Raw genomic sequence first — 24835 nt, 5'->3', positions numbered from 1 at the left:
GATGGATGCATCCCGAAAGGCTGATGAAAACGCCGCTCCCCAAAACCTGGAAGTGCGCCCGCCGCCAGCGTCGTAAATCACGAAACGCTGGCGCATCTGCACGGAATGATGACTTTCCAGATGTGTGTGCGCCCCTCGTGTTCTCCGAGGTCTGCGAGACCACATCCGCTATCCGAGGCTCCACGCGAGGGCCACGTTAATCAGTGCCGTCACTTTTAAAAACCTCTTCAGGGAGAGCACGTAAAAGTGTTGGACCGGATGTGCAAGACCACCGTGTGTGCAAGCCGTCTTCCTGTTGCAACCGCTGGGGCAAAAGTCCGTCCGTCCGTCCATCCATCCATCCATCCATCCATCCATCCATCCATCCATCCATCCATCCGTTCCAAACAGGGTTTCAAAGTAGGGTTTTAAAGTCGAGGATCAAGGTTTCAAATTAGAGTTTTAAACAAGAGTTAGTGCTTCAAATGAGAGTATTCAAAACTAGATCTCGGTTTTCAAAGTAGAAATAATAACTATAAATAATAATTAAATAAATAATGTAAATATTGTTTTTATTTATGTATTCTTTTTACTTGTATTGCCATCATATTTTGGTTATACTCATAGACTAGTGATTAATGATGGTCACGGTGACGATGATTAGTAGATAACTGTTACAAAAATAAAATAAATATATATATATTTTTTATTTATACAGTGTTATTAATCGCTTTGTATCATCTGTATGCAATATTGAAATTCTATGACATTCATCAAGTTACATTTTGGTCCACAAGATGACGCTGTCGAATTTAAAGATTTGCCGAAGCTCCATCAAAAACTTTCAGGCCGTCACACCAAGGATGGAATTGTGATTTTAACTGATTTAATTTCAATGCAGTTTTCACAAATCATCTTAATGATGCAATAATTTTAAAATCACAAAGCTGAAATGTACAGGTTTACGTATAACACGTAATACACTCAACAAACGTTTGTTGAGTGTATTACGTGAGGGGTGAAAAATGGGCCAACCCACTTATGAGTCCAGTTTTGAAAAGTTTACTCAATGTAACTGTCATGTAAAGTATTAAATATGGTTTCATGTATCCAGGCTGGTCCAGTCGGTCCAGTTTGTGGTGGTGCTCTTGGACCACCGGCCTGCTTCAGGGACCCCGGTGGGCGGGTCGGTGCGCTCCTTTCTGCAGGCGGGGCGGGCCCGTTTCGAAGCTGCGAGCGTCCTCCTCCTCCTCAAACTATCTCCTGTAAGCAGCACTGCGATCAACAAAAGTTGACAAAACGGCAACTTCGCTTTCCACATTGATATTGAAGAACGATCTTTTTATAGTTATTAAAAACGGCAGGCAAAAGGAGTTTCGGACTGACGACTGCGAGTGGTAAGTAAGCTAATGCTTTCCAATGATGTGGACCTACTCGTTTGTTGGGAGCGACCAAAATCAACAAGTGGCATCAAAAGGCAATTTCGAGCAGTTTCGCTCATTTTCGGAGCGTTAATGGCATTTTTGTTTTAAAAACTAGCGAGATAGCAGTTAGTTCTTCGAGTACTTTTGAGCCACCTGTTGCACCCAGTAGCGATGTGCACAAGTGCGTCAATCGTGGGAATTGTTGGTAGCTATCAAAACAATGCTCATTTATGTCCTGTTTGACTTAAGAGTTTTTGCCTGAATGAATACTTATATGTTTTTGTTTTGACTCTCACAATTGTGGGAAGTAACGAAGTAAAAGTACTTTCTTACTGCTACGTTTGCCACCTCTGCCCAAGTCCCAATGAGGTTACGTAAGTTTTTAATATTTTCCCATAGTGTAAATCCCTGCTGGCCCGTGGTCTTAAGTGATTTAGCTCGACTTTCTTTTGACGTTCTACTCCAAATGGCGCCGATTACAGTGCTTTTGTTTTCCTCTTGTGGGTTTAGCAGGTTATCAGCATGGTCAGGCCTCCTCACACTTCACAAGGAATTCCCACGGCGAGATAAAATTGTGCTCTGTCAGATCAAAAGCAGGGATTTGACACCCTAACCTGAGCCCTGTGGTGAAGGCAGAACAACATCTACTCCAAACATTTGGTGCTACTAGCTTTTATTCTTAGGGCGGAAAGACATCATTTCTGTCTTTTCTCCCGTTCGTGTTTGGGAAAAACTGATTTACCCATTCCACATTTCAGATTTTAAAAACACACTTAAACACAAAACTCAGAACCGTCTCAAAATTTCTCTTGCGCTCGTGCGAAAATGGGCACATGACCCAAAACCAAATTTACAAAGTTGTCTAATAGAATCATGCTTTTTTTTTTTAATGCTATCATATTATGGTAAATACAATAAATGGGTTAACTGAGATTATTAGGGATGGACGATTGCCTTATTTTAAGGTATTGGGTGGAGGATGCTAATACAGCGACCCATATGTAACGCAAAACCAAAATGCGATTGGTAAATCTTGGTAAATAAAAATGTACGTATATCTAAAAAGCACTTCGAAACTTTATTTGTTTCATTGGTTGGGCAACTGGGCTGACAAAGCCCGGTTTCTCTGCGAGGTTTTTTTCTTCGAGGGAGTTTTTCCTTTGTTGCCGTCTCCAAGTGCTTGCTGATCTGGGTGTGATTCTTCACCTGTCCAACATAAGATTTAGCTTTACAGTAAACATCCTCCATTGACCACCCACTTGCTCAATGTACAGATTTGAAACAAAGGGTGTCGGCCATTAGTCTGTCCTGGCCTGTTAAACCCATAGTGTGACGTATCCTGCCTTGGCCTTTGTTGTCATCCTTATCAGAGCCCTCTTCCAGGCCCATGGTCTTTATATTGTTGCATCTATCACATTATCAGCAATACAAACAGGAACTTGCTGAAAGCCATTGTCCACAGCAACATGTGGTGCTTGCTGATGCCTTTGTCTGTTTCAGCCTTTACAGGCATACATTTGTCTGAACAACATCTTTTTGTTTTTAATGACAGTATTTTTGTTACTGATTATGCTCATTTGTAAATGTTTGCAAACTTGTCTCTTATTGTAAATGACAAGGGAAACAGATTTTGCATTTATGTTTTTTTTAACGGTACACACATGAACTAATATCAGTGTGTTATCCTTTTTTGTCTGGTATACTATGTTCTTTTCACACCTGATAACTATAGTCATTGTTTCATAGCAAGCGTGTTAGTCACAGATATGCAAACCCTTTGTTAAAGTGTACCTGGTCCCATGTGGCTCATGTTGAGTCACAGATTTTCAGGGAAGCAACACTCTTTCCAGAATGGAAAACACGAATAATTCAATTCAGCTCATGCTCCATGAGTGTGTGGCTGTGGAGCAAGAAAAAACAAATTCATTGAATTAAACAGTCTCTCATTTCTACCTAATAGACTCTCTCTAATTCTTCTAGAGGAAGGGCGCCTGATCCAGGGAGAGGGATTTATTTTCCTTCTGCATTCCTGATGGAGTCCTACAGAGTGACGGGCATTCCTACTAGCGGACCACAGCAGAGTTACACCCAAGCATCTCGCTCCGTTCGACCCCACAGCAATGGCGGCACATACGGTCTGAGCATCAGAGTCCAGGGTATAGATGGACATCCCTATGTGGTTCTGAATAACCAGGACAGAGGTCCTCAGCCCTTTATTGACCCCGATAGCAATGGCTACATTGAAACAGAGGGCTCTTTTATTGAAAACTACCATGAGTATGAATTTCGAGGAGACAGGGAGGGTGGGAACAAGAGCCCCTTTGAGGAGTATAGATCTCAGATGATGCAGTACACTGCCTCTCAAGATGGCACTGCAGATACACAAGCAAGGAAAGCGCAAACCCTTCTGAACTTTCAGAGGCATCCCGAGATATTGCAGCCCTATGATCCAGAGACCAATTCTCTGAACTTTAACAGTCTACCTTCAAGGCCGCTTTCCCTTGCTGAGACCGGAACTCAGTCCACATCCACTGTCTCCGCACCATACCACGACAGGTCTTCTAGCCTAGATCGGAACAAAGCTCCTGCACAATCGAACAAAACTCAGCCTCCGTCTCCGCGCTTGACTGAGACATCGTTCCAAAACTCCAAATTACCTTCTCAGTCTTTGGGTCCAACCCAGCATTCCCAGCCACAGCCCAAGCCGCAATTAGCTCAGCCGCAGTCCAAACCTCGCCTCAGCAACCAGACGTCACCTCAGTCCAAGTCATCACTCAAAAGACAGACCCAGGCATCCGCTGTGTCCAGTCCCACGAGTGAGCAGAAGAAAGCGCAGTACAAGTCCCCCACTTCAGTGAGCAGTGCCAACTCCAGCCTTGATTGCAAACACCGTGAGCCCGATGTCCTTCCGTTGAGAAGGTCTGACTCCAGCGGTCCTGTTCTTCAGTTGTCTTCCCGCTCACGCCACTCCTCGTCCTCCTCCACCTCTAAGCTCTATGCGGATGACAACCTTGATGCGCTTTACGCCGACACCATCAACCGTCACGAGAACCGCCGCTACATCCCTTTCGTGCCTGGGTCGGGCCGAGACATTGACAAGGGCTCCATTCCCGGTGTCGATGAGCTTATTGAGAAATTTGACGGCAAAGACGGCAGCTACCACCGCCGTGGAAGGGCCGGGCGAAGAAACCGGATCAGTCCAGAAGATAGGAAACGCTCACACAGTGTGGATAGCGCCTTCGGCTGGGTGGAAGGATCAAGACCCCTTGATGAAACGAGTCGTCGTCGGGGCACATCGATGGAGCACGTCCTGCGGCCTTCCCAGCTCCGGATGGAGAGGGCAGCTGGTAATCAGGACCCCTGGTTCATGATCAACCCCAAAGCAACATCTCGAGTCACAAGTGCCCCTGGATCTCCCCAGAGCACCTTCTCTAAAGGTGTAGGCTACATCCAGGGATACCAAAAAAGCCAAAGCCATTCTGCAGTTGTTACACTCAAGAATCGAGACTCAGTGGACAGTGCGTCGTCATCAGCAGGCAAGCTGTCAACATCTTTATCCAAGTCCACAACTGGTGGGAAAAAAGTCAGCACAGACACTGATGTACAGGTAATATCACCCTAACACTACAGTAGGTTTTACCTTTGGCCTGTTTCCATCACTTCAGTTCCGTACAATTTGGAGCATTTGTGTTTCCGGTAATGGGAAGTGGAGCAAAAAAAAATGCATATCCTTTGTTTCAAATTTCAAACATTCCACATTCCAAACATGTATTATGTGTTTGTAAACGCATCTCTGAATTCACCATACAGGCTTTTTTAATAGAGGAGAGTTTCACAAAGTTAAGCATGAAGATTGTCTCAGGTGGCTGACCCAGAATAAACGGCGCTCCGCCATTTTATTGATATACAATCAGGAACACAATTTGACACAATGGCCATTTTGATTTATGTTTGTTGCAGTAAATGAAGGTCTGTGGTAAACCAGTCCGACATCGCTGTCATCACGCTCTGATCATTCTCTCATTTCCTGTCCCATTCAGGCAACACCAGATCTCCTGAAAGGTCAGCAGGAGCTTTCACAACAAACACACGAAGAGACAGCAAAGCAAATTTTGTTCAATTACCTAAAGGACGGGTGAGTTATTACAGCTTGACCTCGTTCTGCTTTACTCCCTCTTTTCACGACTGACCGGTGAAAACAAAAGTTATTAGGTCTTTTCGTTCTAAATTCAACCACAAATTCAGCCCAATGTCACATTTTAGGTCATGCATCATGTTGGGAGAAGTTGTTCAGTGGGAGTTAGTGGAGTCTTCTTTTTTTTTTCTTTCATCGGCGCTGGCCTGTTTGATAAAAGTGCAGGAATGTGTTCTTTTACCCACCCAGCCAGACAATCCAGCTGTGTGGGTTTTTTTTTCTTCTTCACAACCTCACTTTGCCTCAGTGTTTTCTCTCAGCTTTAGTGTAAATCAAAGGGTAAGCCTCTGTGTTTGCGTCTGTAATCTGACACGTATCGGCCGTCAAAAGAAGAAAGCAGAAGGTTAAACTGAGTAGAAGAAGAAAAATATTTTGGAGTCTAATCGATACGGCGGTTATTGTTTCTGCAAGAGCCGCGAGAGGCAGCAAATGAAAGCCAGATTGTGGCAACATAAATGTCCACATGATCTAACTGTTCAGACTTTACAGATTTTTTTGAGACAAAATTTTATTGCAGTCGTTGGCACAACGAATGGTCGTTTCGAAAAAGAGCAGGAAACTGTTTGGGTGTGTCGGAGGTACAGGTCAGGAGTCAGAGGACGACAAAGGAAACCCAGATGGAAGTGCTGAGATTGCACCCGAGATAGATTCTCAAGGGCGCAAAGACAAACATACGCCAACAGGAGTTGTGGATGTATAATGGAAGTCATCTGTGGGAGGAGAAGAGAGCCTGAGAGAACGTTTGTGCGTCGCTGACCTCATTTAAAGAAATAATACATCATTAGAAAGTGGTGCAGCTTTCGATTGATTGATTCTGATGCTTTTCATTCCACTCACTTTTCCAAGGGACAGTGGATCCTCCCAAAGCCTTTGCCAGAAAATACTTTTCATCCACTAAAATTTACAGACACGCAAAATAGGACCTGTAAAGAGGTGGAATTCATTGTTGCTTTCTGGAATTGTGATGATAAAAAAAAAAAAAAAAATAGGATTCCAACACGGCACTGTGTCATTTAGGATTTTTGTGTTTAACACCGCATATTTGAAAATGAGAGAGTCATGCACAATCTCATTCGAACTGATTTGGGCTGTTCAAAGAGATAATCTATTTTTTTAGGGCTGCAACAACCAACCTATACACTAAAAGTATTCAGTTACAAAAAAGTTTGAAGCACAACCTCTCACGCACAATTCCATGCAGAAATGAGTCGGCGTGACGACAGCAAGCCAGTAGGAAAGGATCCACAAAAAAGGACAGAGAACATCCAACCTTTGGATCATTTTCAGGATAGACACAGCCGCTGGCACTCTTTCAATCACTTAATCCAACACACAAAAAGAGAGCAAACAATAAGCATGATTATACACAAGCTGCTTATAGCCACAATTTACGTCGACTCCTCAACAGCATCCCGCAAGCATTTCTTCAATTATGATGCAACATAGTTATGTTAGAGGCTTGAACGAGGCGCACTGAGGTGTCAGATCAAAGCAGCATGACCTTCCTGACCTTCTCTAAGCCGGGAATGACTGATCTCTATTCCCAGAATCGCCAGCATCCTCCGCAAAACAGAGTTTCTGTTGTACACTCTGCTGACTGGACTGGTCTGTGCATGTCTTTGTCTGCAGTAGCACCGATAATGATGAAACAACCAAGAGAAAGGTCAACCTGGTCTTTGAGAAGATTCAAACGCTGAAGTCTCGAGCCACGGCAGGCCCTCCTGATGAAAAAGTGAGATATTGTTCGAGCTTCTGTTTTTTTCCTATCGGCTGTCCATTACCAAAGGTTTAACTGTGCAGATCTGCCAACAATATACAATGGACTGCATAGTCTCACTTCGGCACCTGCGGATCCACAAAGTTTATTATTATTTTATAATTCTTTTATTTTATTTTTTTTGGGTGGAGGAGCAACTACTATTTTCCTTATAGAGAATGTTTTATGTTAATTGCACCATTAAATAGAAGCGCTTGTAGATCAAATTCTTGCTAGCAAGCCAAAGCAAAAAAAGTTTACATTGTGTTCTTCTATCAGGCCTTGGGCCTGTCTGCACATACCAAAGCCCTGCAGGAGCAAAACACTGCACTGGAGAAAAGAATGGCCGAACTGAAACAACAACTTCAAGAACAAAGAATGGTAACAAAAACATTGTCTATTTCCTCTTTGATCAACGGGTTATGTAACTTCAGATTTATTGGACATCTCACAATCAAACCTGTTCTGAACTTCGAGGCTGCTCCCCAGAAAGCAAACAATGAGCAGTCGCGAATAGATTTGGATGGACCCTCATTGTGTGTTAGCGCGTGGAGAAAATTATTGGTCGCCCTCTTTTAATGAATAATAACTTGAGGAATGACAATTGCCCAATGTCAATCAGATAATGCTGAATGCAGAATTAAACGTTACAAAATGATTGTGCCTTGAGAAAAGATTAAAAATAATTTGACCATTGTGACATTTTCAACCAAGGTGTCTTTACACTTTTATAAAGTCGCGCTGCCTATTTAAAGCACAATGAGTACTTACTGTACTGTTGGATGACAAGGTGTGTACCACCTTAAACAAGGCCCACGAGAAGCAAAAGAAAGAAAGAAAGAAAATGATAAACAAGCACGTTAAAGGTAAAGCCTTTAAGAGCCGCCCCAAACAGCTTGGTGTTCCTTGACTACAGTTTCCCTTATTGTTCAGACAGGTTTGTTAATTTTCTCTTTTATTACTTTAGTCAGATTCACGTTATTTTGGCGACTTCTTTGGGTTCCTCTTTCATGAACAGAGGGGTGCCAGCAATTTTGTCCTTAATGCTTGACATGTGTATGTCTGTCAGAAAAACAAGACGGACAGCACGGCGGCTTCAAGATTGAAGGAGCTGCAGCGGGAACTAGACCGGACTACAGATGAGTGCAAAAGCTTGAAGGAAAAACTGGCCAAAACCGAGACTGAACTCCAGAGCACCCTTGAAGAGTAAGAACTCAAAGGATGCACACCTCCACCAACGCGTTCTTGACGTTGATGATGCCCTTGCTCAGTTGTATAATAGTTTTTCTGAGTGTTTTCACATCACCTTGGAAGCAATTTAGACATTCGTGACATGTCATTTGACCTCAACCCTGAAGTTAAGACCCGGCACAGGTGCTGCTGTTGGCATGTGTGAACAATTGTTACATATGGCGTGTGGGCCGACTGCTGTGTGTTGTGACGTGTTGCGTGGCGTGTCAGGCTGTTCCAGGTGAAGATGGAGAGGGAGCAATACCAGACAGAGATCCGAGACCTGCAGGACCAGTTATCGGAGATGCACGACGAGCTGGACACGGCCAAGACGACGACTGCTGGTGATGACGAGAGAGAGGCCATCATGGCGGTAAGGGAGTGTTCAGCCTACAAGAATTGATCCAATCATCCAGCTTCATGTTCATGAACTAAAACGATAAGCGGGAATTGTGGTGCTTGCTTACTTGTAGGGCAAAAAGTGGCACTGGTTGTGAAAAAAACACTTAAGTCATAATTGAATCTGTGGCAATTATATTTTTACATCATTTTTAGTAGACGCTTCTATAAAATGAGACTTTAAAAGTCTTTCAAGTATAATGTTCCGCGTTTTCGCAAGTCAAGATAGTGCCAATAGTCCAAGTATTTGTTTTTCTAGGACATAATGCAACTGAAGATGGAGTTGCAAGAGGTTCTCGTGGCCAAGGAAGAGCAGGAGGATGTTCTGAGGAAGCGTGAAAGGGAGCTGACGGCTCTGAAGGGGGCCCTGAAGGAGGAAGTGGCCGCTCACGATCAGGAGATGGACAAGATGAAGGAGAAGTATGAAAAGGAGATCAGTCGGCTGCACAGGTCCTTGGAGGAGGCCAAGCAGGTAAGCGTAGAACAAGCCGTGATATTCCAAAATGGCTGCCCCATGAGATAGATAAAAAGAAGTTTTCTGCTTCATTGACATCATTCAAATATTCGACAAGCACAGTGTTAATCACACCGCCACAGCGTATAGAACAGATTATTGCAACAAAAATAATCGAATTGACTCCCTCTTTAAAAGCTTCATTATCTAACCAGCAAAGCACCATTTGTTTTGGTACGGTAAATAAAGCAGATGGCTTCATCCGCATCTGCTGCATCACAACAGTAATTATTACTCCTGCCGTGTTATTTTATCAGCTTGCCAAGCAGCACTCGGCATAAAAACAAAAACAAACATTCGTGCTTTTGCTGTCTGTAGTGTGTAAATGGGCGTGCCTCAGTGTACTCTCCAAAAAAACGGTTCAGTGCAGGCACATGATGATGAAATACGTTTGTTTGTTAAACAGCCGATGTTGCACACATTGTACTTTGCCTCAGCTCTCACACACACACACACACACGTACACACACAACTGTATCCAGAGCGAAAGAACCTCAAAACACAACGATTGTTACAAATATAGATTGTCAGCATTTTTCTCCTCAACTTTGTCAGGGTGTGTTATTTTTATTTAAAAGTACATTGTTTGATAATGAAACATTTTGGAGTTGAGAGTTGCCTGCGATGTGGCAATGCCATTGAAATGATTCCAAAGAGTAAAGGGAATGCGGCGATATATTTACGTCTCTTGATAACCCCCACATGTCGGCCTCCCTTATGACTCCGAATTTGACAACGTTACAAGTGATAAAACAGTCCATATCTCCGAAAAATAAATAGAGGACATTTTATACCGTGCACAGTTTTTAGTGACGTTTGGAGGAGGGGTGTATGGCAACATTGTTTCCAGTGCGTCTCAGTACGACGCTGTGCGTCCTGTTTTTCTCAAAGGGTGGAAGTTGTCCTTGTGATCGACTTCCTGAGGGCGCTGCTTATAGCAGACTGACCAGTGTGCACGGTTCCTTTGTTGTACTGCACGCCCCACCTCCCAGGGGAGTTTGCCATCAAGGGTCTTTCCTCACCGCTTTTGTTAACATTTCGGAAGATGAAGTCATTGTTTGCTTTTCTTTGAAGATCGAACTTGCTTGCTCATTAGGGGCTTTCCTTTTGTGTGCTTGCAGTATTGTCCTCACTCCAGTCAGTCTCACCTTAAGATGCCTTTGAGACATCCCTATTTTACCAGAAAGGAAGAAAATCAAAGATTTTCCATTGAGTTTCATTTTCATTGTGTTAGGTAGATGTGAGAAATGCGTATTGGTCAAGCTCCCAATATTTTTATTTTTTTTGTAAATAAAATAAACGCAAGCGGACAATCTACTTGCAAAGAGCAAAATGCGTGAGCTTGCTGACAGGATGCGAAGCACCTCCTCTTTTGTGCGGCCCACCTCTTTTGGGGTGACAATCAGATCCCTCGTACAGGAAAGTGGAGCACCAAATTTCTACGTCTGCAAGGTAATTGCAATGGCAAGCCATCACTAATCTAATGAGCATCCCTTCCCCAGTTTGCGCTGTGCCCCCTCTAAAAGGCCTAAAAGAGTGGGGGCAATTGTGAAGCTCGAGTGAAAGTGAATGATGAGTTTGTTTCACACAATAACACCAGCGGGGGTTGGGACTGTCTCAATAAGTGGGTCAGTGTGCTGTAGAAAGGGGACTGCGAGGCAGAGCCCCTGAAAGGAGGTGAGGGGTCTGTTTTGTGTCTTTTACTTGAAAGGCGCTTTGTGTTCTCCATCAGCAGAAATGTGCGGAATTTGATGAAGCTTACCAAACCGTCATCAGAGCTCTCTCAAATGGATCGGAACTCGATTTCAGGAGTCCCGCCTGAGCTCTCGGCGCTCTGTAATTGAAAACGTGTGCACTTTTGGAATGAGAGCCTTTGGCGTCAGCATGCTCTGGTATGCAAGCAATGTGGACGGGTGAGGTGCGGAGAGACTGGTTTGCTTCCAGGGTTGTCAAAGGTCAAAGTGGAGAATGACCCGCTTCATTCAACTCAAGCTTTGTGACCTGGGGCTCCTTCTCAATTTGTCTCTGTGGGGTCCTACAGTTTCTGTTTGGGCATTTAATGCATCTCAGATGTAGTCTAAGAAAATTGGGCCTACTCCCTATCGTATTTTTATTTTCTAGTTCTTATGTCGTGCAAACGTATGACAGTTTGGAACAGTAAACCCTGATCTGTCTTGTTTGTAATAGGAATTTATTGTTGAACAGGATCATGTCGACTTCTTACATCTGCTGTGCTGTCGCTTAGCTCATTTCCCAGCCAGTTGTGTCCTCGCTGGTATCTTCACCCGCCTCTTGAGTCAACTCTCGAAGGGTGTGAACTGAACTTTCACTGTCTGATCATCAAACTTTCTCAGCCTAGAGAAAAGCCTCCCCTCAAAAGGGGCCGGCATGAGTCTGTGCGTTTGATGATAGCGCCGTCGCTTTAGGAGTTGATTAATAAGCAGGTGACGGTGGAGTGGAGGAGCGAGGAAACAGTGGACGGACTGTCACTGTTGACGGGCGTATCAGGAAATGAGATTTTATACTTTGGGGAATATTTACATCCTACAAAAGCTGTACTGTACATCAGAAAAGAAGCAGCCCAGATCATTTTCTGCAGAATCATTTAAAAGTCAGGGCCATGTGAAATGAGCCACTGGCAAGAATATTTTGTCTTGTTGTTGTCCTCCTGTCCTAGGAGACCAAAGTCACACAATAGAAGTCATTGCTTCTATTTGTTATGAATAGAACGTGACTCAGACTATGCTTTTGAATTGAATTTTGAATCTATTGCCAGTTCTATTTCGAATATTTAAATAATGAATGACAATCTGATGTCTTGCTTGATGTTTCTACTCTTTGTTCCATCTTTGACTCGATTGTCTTCTTCAACCTGGAAAAGTAGTCGATAGCGTATTAAATTGAACGCCTGCAATCGTAACTAATATCGATCATGGAGCCTCTTCAATTTGCTTCTGGTCTCCGGTTAATCTGGTTTACGATGTTGTTTGTCGTGACAAACTTTATTGGACGCAAGTGTAATGGCGGCCTCCGTATGATATCCGGATTAAAAAAAATTGTACCCATGTATAATGTGCACCCCAGATTTTAGGACAATAAATTAGTTACATTTTCTGCATTATACATGGAAAAAAGACGGTAGCTTTTTCGCTTGCTCGATTTGCTAACAGTTAGCATGTTGTTGCAGCTGCCTCCGAATGGAAGAAATCATGCGTTTGGGAGCTTCCTGCTCAGCAGTCAACGTCCTTCGCACTAACAGGAAATGAGAAAACTGGAAACAGCTTAAAACAAAAGCTGTGTAATCCAATGTGCGATGCATTTTCACACAACCAGTCGTGAGACGTTTCGATCGGTGTCGTTAAAATGTTTTAAGAGTCTGCTTTCCTAATACCAGACAAACATGCTTTTCTATTGCTCCATGAATGATGTTGTTGATGTCTTTCTTTTCATATTACTATAACCGAATGATTGCATTTTAAGTCCAGTTTTAACGAGAAGCGCTCCTCATCCTGCTGGGCATTGAATCGCTGGGAATAGCAACACGATTTAATGGCTCACAAGTCGCAAAGTCAGTTAATGTACAACTTTGTACAAACACTTTGAATATACAAGTCCCGAGTGAAATGAGAAGAGGGAGATGAAAACAGATTTTCAGTCCTTATCACGTAGCGACACAATAGTCATCGGTAATATTTGGATGTATCACGTGTATGGCACTCGCTTTATTTTTATTTCAAGAGTTACAAATCATACGTCTTATTATGGGACTGTTTATTTAGAACTACTAATCCCTCAGTGATTGCTGGGTAAGCTTGAGGAATGCGTGTTTAATTATTAACTCTTTATCATCATGACTAAGAAAGCAAATTAAAACCACAATTATAAACACCATTGTTCAATTAATACCTTACTGACCGTGTCAACCCTGACTGACCTTTATTTATGTAAAGCCGGAATTTTTAATGCTGCCCTTGTATTGGATCCTATTCGATTTTTAAATGTGAACCTAATCTTGAGGCCGTCTAGTGTGTATGAGAGCAGTCCTTTCAGTGACCTGTCACGTTACAGGTCAGTGGTTAGTTGATTCAACACAGTGTGGGAATTGGGCCAATGAACTGCTGGTGCTGTACTTTGTGTGCACAAGGCTACACTGCCCGTATCAGTTCTGTAACATTTTTGGAACTTACCTTCAGCCAATCTCTCTTACAGCTGTGATCATAAGCTGTGACTGTTTTATAGGTTGCCATTGATTCTTAAAGTTGTAAAAAAAAAAAAGGCAAACCTTCTCGAGAGATTCGTAACTTGCTCACGTTAACCAGCACCAATAGTGATCTCAATTCTAAGACATTTTGCTTTGACTGGTTGAACAGTTGCAATTCTCTCATAAGTTTAACAATATTTGCAATACACATTTACATCTGAAAAAAATGTCACCAGTGGATCTCCGGGCTCCTGCACGGTGACTTGGAGAACTGGCCCAACTGGCCTGTCAGCAGTGAAGTTTTGTCTCATCTTTTCTGCCCTAGAGAAGAAATGTGTCTATTCAAGTGGCGGCAGCGTGATGAGTGGGGCCTTTCAACTCAGGATATTAATGGTTGAAGATTTAAGTTTCAGGTTACAACAGAAACTCCAAGGTCCTTATAGAAATGTACTATTACTACAATACGATACTATTGCTGTTCTCAAAAAACATGGAGCCAAGGTACATATTTGACAGGAGAACAATTTCACGGCACAAAACCAAAATGTGCCAAAATAGGGATGTTAATTGTTATGGAGTAAGAACTTGAACATGTCCACTGCGAGAGAGAAAAATCTGAATAACACATTGTATGATTTTTTTTTTCTTTCTTTTTTTATGTATCTCTTTATTTCTATAGTATTACTGAAAACAAAGGTGTCTATCACATGTGTACTTGCATGCGTGCAAAATTACGCACACACGCAGTATCGGCCCTGACATACTTGGCACCGTTTGTCTAATTAATACCGGATCATAAGTTATGTCAACAGGCAGCCCGAAATGAAGTCTTTAAGGCTTCAAGGAGAGTTGACAAAAAACAGTGCGATGATCTCACATAAGCAGATATGTCTCATGTTATCTTGAAAAATCACTCCCACATCTCCATTGAGCAATTCAAGTTCAGACAGGGTAAACCATAACTACTTCTCCTTACATGGTAAACAATATGACAGAACAGAACATTCCATACATCTATCAAACATGTTTACTGTATGTACCTATACGTTCTGTTGTGGAATATTTACAATGGTGGTTGGGCGCGCACATGAGGGCCCTGAGCAGAGCTGAGATAAACAGCGAACTCCCAAACCTGTTCCTTGACATTCCACCCAAATGACACAAAGTGTTGCTTCCGATCACATCTCACTAAGCCTCCTATCTAACCAAGCTGTCAACTTGACTGAAACCACTTAATCTGGTCTACCGGTGTAAGATTTGCACTTGCACTGCTGTTGTCAGCCAACTCTTGTAAACTTACTTCCACCTGCCACTCCTATTTTATGCAGAGCGTTCCATCACACGCTCATGATCTCTCAGAAAACATGGTCCAGGAGTTGTGAGCAAAAGCACAAATCCCAAGTCCTTCAGCCAGGTTGTTTATATAAATAAATAAAGTGACTTTGAACTTGAACTTATTTTAACTCTGCATTATAGTTTATGCGGAGCATAATGCATCTTATGTCAGCTTCATGTACAAACATATTCAAGCCACATATCAAATCAACAAAATATTTCAAGGAGTTTCAAATTTCACATCAAGAGTCACATTTCCACCTTGTGAGCCTCGTGTGTGCTGAAGCCAGTCAGTCATCTTGTCTCGTCACTTCCAGAGCAGCACGGCGGTCGTCCAAGAGAAGGCTGAAATGGAGGCAGCCAAGGGCACGCTGGAGGGCCAAGCGGATCGTCTGAGCCAAGAGGTGGAACGGCTGCGCAAGCGGGCGCAAGAGCTGGAAAACGAAGTGGCCAAACTCAACCGCATCATCGACGAGGCTAAGCTGCAGGAGAGCAGGCTGGGAGACCGAGTGGCACGGATGGAGGTGACGACCAAACGTTCGCCCGTGGTGACCGAGAGCCTGAAGAGCGTCGTCAAATGTTTTTAACTTGACTTCTACAGAAAGAGAAGAAGCAGCTGGAAGAGTCTTTAAATGAAATCAAGGAGCAAGAAGAGGAAATGTCTCGTGCTAACCGAGCTTTGACGTTACGACTTGAAGATGTACAGGTGAGCAATTTTCAATTTGGTTGCTCTAAGGCAAATCTGACTTTCGCATGATGTGATTGATATGTGCTTTGCTAGAGGAACTTTTCCAAGATGATCGGTGAGCACAAGCAGTTGGAGGAGCGTCTTCAAGAGGAGAAGCTACAGAAGGAGCAGTTTAAGAATATGAAGAATGACATTGAGGACGAAAGGCGGCTGCTGGACCGAACGGTGGAGAAACTTCAGAAAGAGGCATGTGCTTCTCTCCCAGCATTTAAGTTACAGCTTAATGCTGTAGAAGCTCAAGAAGCTGTTTCAGTGAATTGCGCGCTTGTTCCACCTGATTGACTTTTCTCACCGATGGACAAATTCCAGAAAACACATTTTTGTCGTTATATCAGATCAACTCAATCAGGCTGACAGTATTGCGTAATCTAAACAATACAAACAATTCTAATTCTCACTTCCACACAAACATTTTGAACGGGTGAGAAATACAATACACCTTTTAAACTAAGTCGAGGGAGGAAGCGAGGAAGGAAACAAGGAACCTTTACAGGTGAACTTAACTTGACCTGTGCTCTTTGTGCCCACAGATGAACGACATCGTGGACGCGTCCCAGTCGTCAACACGGGAGTTGCAGGAACAAATTGACATTTACAAGGAAAAGAACCGGCGGGAGCTGACGGAGCTGCAGAAGCTCCTTAAGGAGCGAGGCCAGGAACTCGACAAGTACCTGCTGGCTGCCCAAACGCTGCAAGAGGAGGTACAACTCAAATCAAGGCTTTAATGCAGAACAACATCCGTTGTGATTCATCTCGACTCGATACACTCCGTCAAAATCATCTTGTGCTTCATAGGTGGCATCTCTTAACATCTCTTGTCGCAATGCACTGTTTGCACATGACAAATTCATCCTCGTCACTCACGTGAGAATGTTAGGAATGCCTTTGTTCGTTGCAGAAGTTGATGAATGGGAAGAATTATTCTTTAAGAGGGAGGGCACTGGCCTTCTATTCTTTTATGTATTACGCAAATATTTACATACCCAAGGGCGAGCATTTGAGCATATATTTACAGTGGTCGCTCTGTTCCAGTTTTGAGTTTGATAAAATAGCGCAAACGATGCTGGAGCATCTGGAACAGGATCTTTTCATGTGAGGCATTCTGAGTTCTAAAACTGTAATTTTGTTGTTCACTTCACCCCCACAGACGTAGAAGTCATTTTTTTGCCTTCACTTGTGACCAGTATAACTGGTAAAACCAGAGTGGATCTGGACAGTGCTATATTTATCACTGTGAAAACCTTGGGTGGAAAACAAAGAAGTTTCAGTTTTGGGATAGTTGTCGAGGCCATTTGAATGCACGTTACTGCCACCTACATACCGTAAAGGGAATATAATTGACCACAAGCTTTGAGCTCACCCTTGAGATCCGCGCTCAGGTCCATGTACGAGTATGCGCTTTGTCCTCATTAGTAAAACATTTTTTTTTTCGTCCGAGTATGCGCTTTGTCCTCATTAGTAAAACATTTTTTTTTTCCTCCAACGGCTGCACAGGAAATAGGGGGAGGACATCCAAGGTTGTGATATCATTGTTGTTAAAGCTGTGCTGGCTGGATTCACATCCTCCTTCCTTCAGCTCTCCTGAGTTTGCTTTTCCAGCTGCTCTGAGATGCCCCAACAGTCCCCGCCCATGTCAACTTGGCAGAATTTAGATAAAATTACAAGCAGACTTTTTTTTTTTTACATCTTCTCACAATAGTACGACGTGATATACAATATATAATCGGAGTTATTGGCCTGCGTTCATGCGTTTCAACATTTAGGTACATACAATTTCAGAAAAAAATGCAATTTTAAGATTTCTCTTGTTTTTTTTTTCTTTCATCCTTGCTTTTAGCTGTTGCGCCGAGAGGATGATCTACGTCGTTGTGAGCAGGAGCGAGATGAGGCTGTGCTCAATGAGAAGATGTTGGAGAAGAAAGTTAATGAACTGGAGGTAGCGGTGAAGACCAACACTCACTCGAAAGATGATAAGACTCGACAGTTCAAACTCATGGAGGTGCGGTAAACCAGATGAATTGTTCACACATTTAAACGTCCATTTATCGAGAACACTTTGCATCACCCAGTGCTGTAAAATATTGGTGAGATATTGTACATCATTTACTAATGGGTGTGACGTTCTTCAGGACAGAATCGCTCAGCTGGAGTTGGACTTGGACGAGGAGCGTCAGAATGGAGACCAGCTGATGGACAGGCTCGACCGAGGGAGAGAGCAGGTACACACATGAACATTTTCATCATAAGCACTCACCTGGGTCAATGACCTGTTGTCCATGTTCATGTTAGTTCACCCAGCTGTGTCTTTGTTCTCCATCTAAACCTGTAAATGAGATCCAGATGTCATCACCCCGCTACAATCACGTCTTTAGCTACTAATATGTGAATGACAGCAACGTGTCACCCACTCACCAGATGAACGTGTTGACTAGTGTACATGTGCACATTCACACACAGACAGGCTGACTGCAGGTCGCTGCTTTGTAAGGATGGTCTTGTGTAATGTGGGAGTTTGGCAGCCTGCCAGCCGCAAAGGACCATTAAAGTCCAAAAATGCAGGCGGGGCTCAGGCTGCAGAGTTCACTTGCAAGTTGTTCTGTTCCTTTTGAGTCTGAGAATAATTGAGATTTCCATGCAGCAATACTAAATTAGTACTAAATACTATATATCATGTGATAGGCTGACTTTTTGCTTGGTTTAGCAAAAAAAAGAAGACATTTGGGTTATGGTGGTTGTAACCTGTTGAAGTTCACTGTCAAATTTAACACAAAACAACAAGAAAAACAAATGTACTAAATGTAAAATAATTTGCCCTTAAACTCTGCTAGCTTAGGCTAACAGAGAATGAAAAATCTACGGACAGGCTAACAAATTTAGATAAAAAAAAAAAAAAAAACGTTTAACAAATGGTTTTTTTAAAAGGGTGAAATTAATTTTTTAATGCTGTTACAAGTCTCAATAAAGATCTCAATAAATTAGAATGTTGTAGAAAACGTACACATCAAACATAGGAAAAATAAAACGGGGAACTCTAATGCATTGTAGATAAAAAACAAAAAAACTACGCAACACCTGCATTTAAACTTGATAAAAGCACAAAATTACTTTAAAAAAACTCTGGCCCATCTCTAGTATTTATAATAAGGTAGCCAATGACGATGTTTTTGTCTCTGCGTGTTGCGTAACGTACCCGTTTGGTCCAATCACGTGGACGGTAAAATGACAAGTTGGACAGCTTCTTTTCAGTCTAGTGAGTTTTGAACTTTTGTAGTCCAGGGGAGACTTCAAATCTCCTTCAACTCGAGGGGGAAAAAAAACTTGGCAGAGACAAATAAGTGGCTTAGGTTCAGGGCGGTTGTCACGGCAACACTTGAGCTTTCATTCCAAGAGGTTGAGAGCTTGCAGTCTTTGACTGCATGACTGCGCCCGCACATACGCAAACACTATGAACATTATTTTTAATATCCTGATATCCAGTTTAAGATCTATAGTCTAGTAGAGTCTTAAGAATCCTATGCCTGCAACATAGCAACCACTAAGAGCAAGAACTTTAGTTGCAAGAAAAAAAAAAAAATTTTCTTTTTATAATTTCTCTTTGTCAAATTCCAACCACTTGTCCCTTCTTAGTGTGCCAGCAATTTCTTTTCAAGAGTTGCTTTTTGACATTTTAATTGTGGTGGTCTTCATGAGCCAAATTATTCAAACGTGTATATATACTTCTGAACCTACGCCTTGTTTGTCCGCCATGTTTCCCCCACTTCCGTGTGATTTAAATAGTTCAGACGGTGCGCGTTTCCGGAAAATTTGCCCCGTGTGTATGCTGCGCATTGGGGCGTGGTTGCTGAAATGCCGTAATTTAGCCACACGGAGCCGTATGGAATTTACCGATGTGTCGTGCTTAAACCAAGCTATCTACAACAGTGCCATTTATTGCTCAAATTACTTTACAAACACTTGAAATGTGCATTCTGAATTTTCTTAGTCAGGCTATAATATTTGTGTTACTTAGTATCAAGTGTACACGATCAAATGGCTAGCCATACAAACACACACACTTAGGGGCGTTGTGGGCATGTGTGTGTGTGTGTGTGTGTATTGCTATGGAGGCAGCAGGAGGAACACCTGCGTCTCTCCTGGTAGCAGGTGCTCCCCTCCTGTCTAAATGAGAGTAATCTCCTCTTCTCCTCTCCCAGAGCTGATTAGTTTCACCGCACGTTCCAGTCTGCTGATTCAGCACCCCCCAAGCGCCGAGCTGGGTGCGCCGCGTTATGGGGCCCATCGCTCATCACAGTGGCCCGCTGTCACCCGCTAATTGGCATAAAATATCACCAATTCTAAGCTTTGTGGCCAAATCGATTGGTTTTCATCTTGCGCCTTGGTTTGAACTGGGCTCCCTGAGCGTGTAATGTTGTTGTGGTCATCTTGCGTGGAGGAGGAACCTAATTCTTAAATAAGGACGGCTTTGGAATTATCGTTGTCAACATCCTCATTTGAAATGACACATTAGGGAATTAGTCACTACTTACTCCGGCTCACCTCACAACAAGTAGCTCATAGTAAATACATCTTTAAAAATGAGGCTTTTTAACGCCACTCCCAGAAGATGTTTCAAGACAAATATAAAACAGAGAATTGCACGTATTTAAAGCAACCACTTTGTCTCTATATATCCATTAGCGAAATGCTAAGACATAATGGGAAGCACCAACTAACTAATAGCATTCATGTGATTGCATTCTAAAATGTCAAGCAATGTATATTTGAACAAAACTGACCAGTCATATGGCAATACTCACACGCATGTATTGTTGATTTGATGACTTGATTTGACGCATGATTTGATTGCTTTGATGCACGATTTGATGAAATTCTGACATGTCAGGAAGACAAAGGCATCTAACACTGCACTTTTGGTTTGTGCTCTTATCTTGAAAGCTATCCTCACTAGGCTCTCCCATCATATTTTGTTGCCATTGCAAGTAACCCTTGTGATGTGTTGTGCCACTTTAATATGTTATTTTTGTGCAGCCAGGGTGTGTGAAGGTACTGTGTTGTTTCTAAGCGTTATCAAATTATTGCTACTTTTGATTATTGTAACTCTGTGACACCCTTGGTAACAGAGGTAAGGAATCCGTGCTGTGTATATAATATTATGTTCTCCCTGAAGAGTTTTTAATACATTGGTACAAGGTGGTAGCGGGATTCTAGTCTTGTGGACATACTTTGTTTACTTATTTCAAAATGGGTCTGAGAGTTGCAAGGAAACAACAAGCGGACTGGAGCATCAGCCGGGAATTCATCAGAACGTCTATATTAGTCATTCTGGGGCTGCATTGATTTAATCATGATGCAAATTCTCTACATCCTATTTATTTGTTGTTGTTTTTTAATTATATAATTTTATAAAGTTTGGCGTGAAATTTTACGACTTAAGACACTACATTTTTGGATTTTTGCATTGAAACAGATGAGTGACAGATTGATTCATTTTCATTAAAAGATTTGAGTGTTTTGAGGCACAAGTGAGGTCACAAAGCTAATTAAAATGAAGTCCAATATTTCAAGGCACCACCGTGCACGTGTTCTCCTCTCCCAACATTGTGTCATCGAGAGGCAACATTGAAGGCCTCCGCATAAGTTACAATGCGGCAAAACCGGACAGTCCACTATGCCAATTTACCACAGCGCCTCTCCGCTTCAACGACAAGGCCTCTATTGTTTTTGCACCGTACTCGGCGCAACATCGGGTTTGTGCAGACAGTGTGTCACAGTAATTGTGAAGCCCTGACCGTGTCTGGGCTTGACAGGTGGACCAAATGAGGAATGAACTCATGCAGGAGAGGGCTGGCCGGCAGGAGGCCGAGTGTGACAAGATGGCTCTGGAGAGACAGGTACATACCCACTCCTGCGTTAAAGGAAGACTGATTCAAACTCGCACTACACTATCACATCATCCATAATGTGTCTTTCCATAATCATACTAGTGAAATTATGGCTTCAATTCTAACATCCGTTTCCTGCGTGAGAGCACAAGCATACAATCTCATGTACCTCTTCGTGGTCTCCGCAGAGCAAAGACCTGAAGAACAAACTGGCTGATCTGGAGGGCTCGCAAAAGTCCGGCAAAGTAGGCCAGGTTGCGCAGCTGGAGGATCGCATTCATGAGCTGGAGGAGCGTCTGGAGGCGGAGGAGAGGTAAGGTCAAAGTACACAGCGGGAGTGGAGAGAAAGTGATTGAAGGGATGAAAATAGAAAGGTTGTTTCAAGTTTTGAAAGTGAAGACGCAGAGAAGTTCTGTTCTCTCTGTTATCATTTAATTCCTGACAACCGGATTTGTCCCGCCACAGCTCAGGGCGAGGAACGACAAGATGACAATAAATAAAAACCAAATAAAATTGTACTCCCCAGATGGCGATGAGTTGAATATTAAAATGTCCGTAATGTCTTTCAGGGAGCGGGCCAACCTGCAACTGTCCAACCGTCGGCTAGAGAGGAAGGTTAAAGAAGTGATGATGCAAGTGGAGGAAGAACACCACAGCATGCAGGATCAAAAGGACCAAGTACGTCAAACCCGCTCACTCTCTCCACTCCGACGAAGACGGCACACCTTTTTGACCCATGCCCCTGTGCTCCGTAGTTGAATCTGCGCTTGAAGGCCCTGAAGAGGCAGATGGACGAGGCTGAGGAGGAGATTGACAGACTGGAGCACAGCAAGAAGAAGCTACAGAGAGACTTGGACGAGCAACAAGAAACAAACGAGCAGCTGCAGAATCAGCTCAAGTCTCTACGCAGTGAGATGAGGTAAAGAAGAACCGTGACCGTACAGCACAGTCGGCAAATACCACGCACAAATACCAAACGTGTTTTTCCACCGCAGGCGTAAGAGCACCTCGGCACCGCTGCTCAACAACCTGGACGACGACGACGATGACGACGATGACATCAGCACGGACGGGGAGACGTATTTTAGCTCCACTTCCAGCTACAAGCGCTCGTCCAGTCAAGACAACCTCTTGTCCACCTTCAGCATGTAGGGGAGTAAACAAACAAATGTTACGACGCTGAACTTGACTGTTGGACCAAATGACTGCGCTGAAATGATTTCCATCCGCCAGTGGGATATCATTGAATTGCTTCAGTATTATTTGAGCAGCTCCGGGGTCATTGAAAGAGATGTCAATACTTTTGAGTTGGTTTGTATTTTCCAGCATTCAAGTGTGGCCAGAATATGAATAGCCAACTTGAATGGACTGCACACGACTGCCTCTGCATGACATTCCCTCTATTTTTATAACTCTTATCAAATGTCTCACTATCTTTTTTTTTTTTTAATACTGCTCTTTTAAACGGAATGTACTTTTAATGAGCGTAAGAAGAAAGGATTTTTTTTTTATTTATTCATGTCTATATGAACAAAAAAATCCTAGCTTCATTAACGCTTTTTGGGAATATTAATGAGGGAGGGACTTTGTACACACATTTTTTTTTTTATGTTTTTATATCAGCCTCACATCTACTGAAGTCTTTCTTTACTCCCATTACGCAATTGACAGACAATGTACTTTAACTGCCTCTTATTCAGTCGAATGAACAAATCAATAACTGCTTACCTTTATTTTTTTGTGGCAATCAGTTGTTTGTGTTCCCCAAATATTCCTGATGGAATGTGACAAAACTGACAATCAAAAGTGTTGCATCACTGTAAGAATTATTTGCACTGCCTTTAATGAAGCAATAGGCTGCAAAGTGGGTTGAAAGCTAATTCCTGCCACTACCTCTCTGTACTGTTCTGCTGTGACTTCAATAAACCTGCTTCCATCTTATCGAACACTCGTCTCATATTCTTACAACATTCGACACGAGACATAACAGAAATGTTGTCACACACAAGTGAAACACACACACACACACACACACACACACACACACAGTACTGAAATGCTCGCATATGTGACTAAAGCTTTCACCCTCACACTACTGACTTTTTCTTCACTCAGAGGCAATACCAAAACTCTTTTAAGCACAATACTGAAATAAACTCACATGCTCATTTCAGTTGTGTGTTTTTCAGAAGTGTTGGTGCAGTCATCTTAGTTTGAGGTTCCCGGTCACCTCTCAGCTCTGTTTTCCCAATCTTAAATCTTAAAGTGATCCTATGATCGCTTTCTGCCCCTAAAGCTACAGAAAGACAATTGATTCTTCCAAGTAGGTGCAAGTGAATACTCAAGGCTGCATTTTGAGTGACCTTTGTGGGTTGCCATTCAGTGTGAAATGGACAAATTGACCTTTGGGGTGGCCCTTCTCCATCTGTGTCAAGTGGAGCGGGTTAACGTGGTTCGGCAAGAAAAGCGCAGTAACAAGGTGATCATTCTTGGCATTCCGACAAGTGCTTGAGCCACTTCAGGCAAGTTGGCTCTATTGACAAGTTAGTGTGCAAAGCTGTTTTTATTTATTTATCCCGTATCCTTGATACTTGTCTTCAGGTCCATTTGTCAGTCGTAAACTCTGTTTTTTCACTCATAAGACAAATCTGTGCACTAGTGAAATGACAATAGGGCGTGCGAGTAGAACAACTATTGTTTTACTACTAGTAACACCTTTTGCCTAATAGTACAACCTTAACTAGGTAACTAGTGTCTCTACAGTGCACCCTAATGCACCAGATTGTCTTTAGTAAGTGCAAAGAACGTGCAGGAGGTGGGGTAGGCCCAACAGAGTACTGTACTGAAAATATTTTTCTCAGAAGGGATTTATGTTCACAATAAGATAGTCCTTTGTTGGTCACGTGAAATATTTGAATTTTATGAAACTGGATTTTTTTTTAGCCTTTCTGAAATAATCATCAGAATGTAAATAAAATAAATAAAATAAATAAAATAAATAAAATAAATAAAATAAATAAAATATCCCACTTGAGCGGTAAACTAATAAAACACAAGTTTCACTTTATGTTTTGATTTCCTAGCAATATAACAGATTGTGTGGATCTTGCGTCTCAACGCAGCCTTAAATACAGTACATACAGTACTATGCTGCTCTCTAGCGGTCAGAAGG

The 24835-nt window shown here is 42.6% G+C and overlaps 1 protein-coding gene and 1 long non-coding RNA gene across 2 annotated transcripts; one reads left to right on the top strand and one right to left on the bottom strand.

Annotated features, from left to right (window-relative positions):
- The first annotated feature begins 1199 nt into the window (after positions 1-1199).
- cgnl1 (cingulin-like 1) lies at positions 1200-23609 on the top strand. The gene is made up of 19 exons (XM_061275985.1): positions 1200-1376; positions 3384-5010; positions 5444-5538; positions 7228-7330; positions 7634-7735; positions 8424-8560; positions 8816-8957; positions 9243-9455; positions 15351-15557; positions 15635-15739; positions 15815-15967; positions 16312-16482; positions 17619-17780; positions 17911-18000; positions 21589-21672; positions 21852-21976; positions 22233-22341; positions 22419-22582; positions 22659-23609. The coding sequence occupies exons 2-19, from the start codon at positions 3436-3438 to the stop codon at positions 22813-22815; spliced, it is 3894 nt and encodes a 1297-aa protein (XP_061131969.1). The 5' UTR covers positions 1200-1376; positions 3384-3435; the 3' UTR covers positions 22816-23609.
- LOC133152414 (uncharacterized) lies at positions 15719-19076 on the bottom strand. Its single transcript, XR_009714128.1, has 2 exons — positions 18194-19076; positions 15719-18104 (listed from the first exon to the last, which is right to left on the bottom strand). It is a non-coding gene; the product is annotated as an uncharacterized LOC133152414 (long non-coding RNA).
- Positions 23610-24835: the final 1226 nt, after the last annotated feature.

The sequence above is a fragment of the Syngnathus typhle genome, linkage group LG4 (genome assembly GCF_033458585.1).
Source record: "Syngnathus typhle isolate RoL2023-S1 ecotype Sweden linkage group LG4, RoL_Styp_1.0, whole genome shotgun sequence".
NCBI lineage: Eukaryota > Metazoa > Chordata > Actinopteri > Syngnathiformes > Syngnathidae > Syngnathus > Syngnathus typhle.
The sequence above is the reverse complement of the archived record's forward strand: the minus strand, read 5'-3'. Positions and strand labels throughout refer to the sequence as shown.

What these genes read in the sequence shown, in the direction of transcription:
- cgnl1 (XM_061275985.1), top strand. Translation starts at nt 3,436, where the DNA reads ATGGAGTCCTACAGAGTGACGGGCATTCCTACTAGCGGACCACAGCAG. An exon ending in GCACAGACACTGATGTACAG is followed by an intron (nt 5,011 to 5,443) that starts GTAATATCACCC and finishes TGTCCCATTCAG; the next exon opens with GCAACACCAGATCTCCTGAA. An exon ending in CCTTGGAGGAGGCCAAGCAG is followed by an intron (nt 9,456 to 15,350) that starts GTAAGCGTAGAA and finishes CGTCACTTCCAG; the next exon opens with AGCAGCACGGCGGTCGTCCA.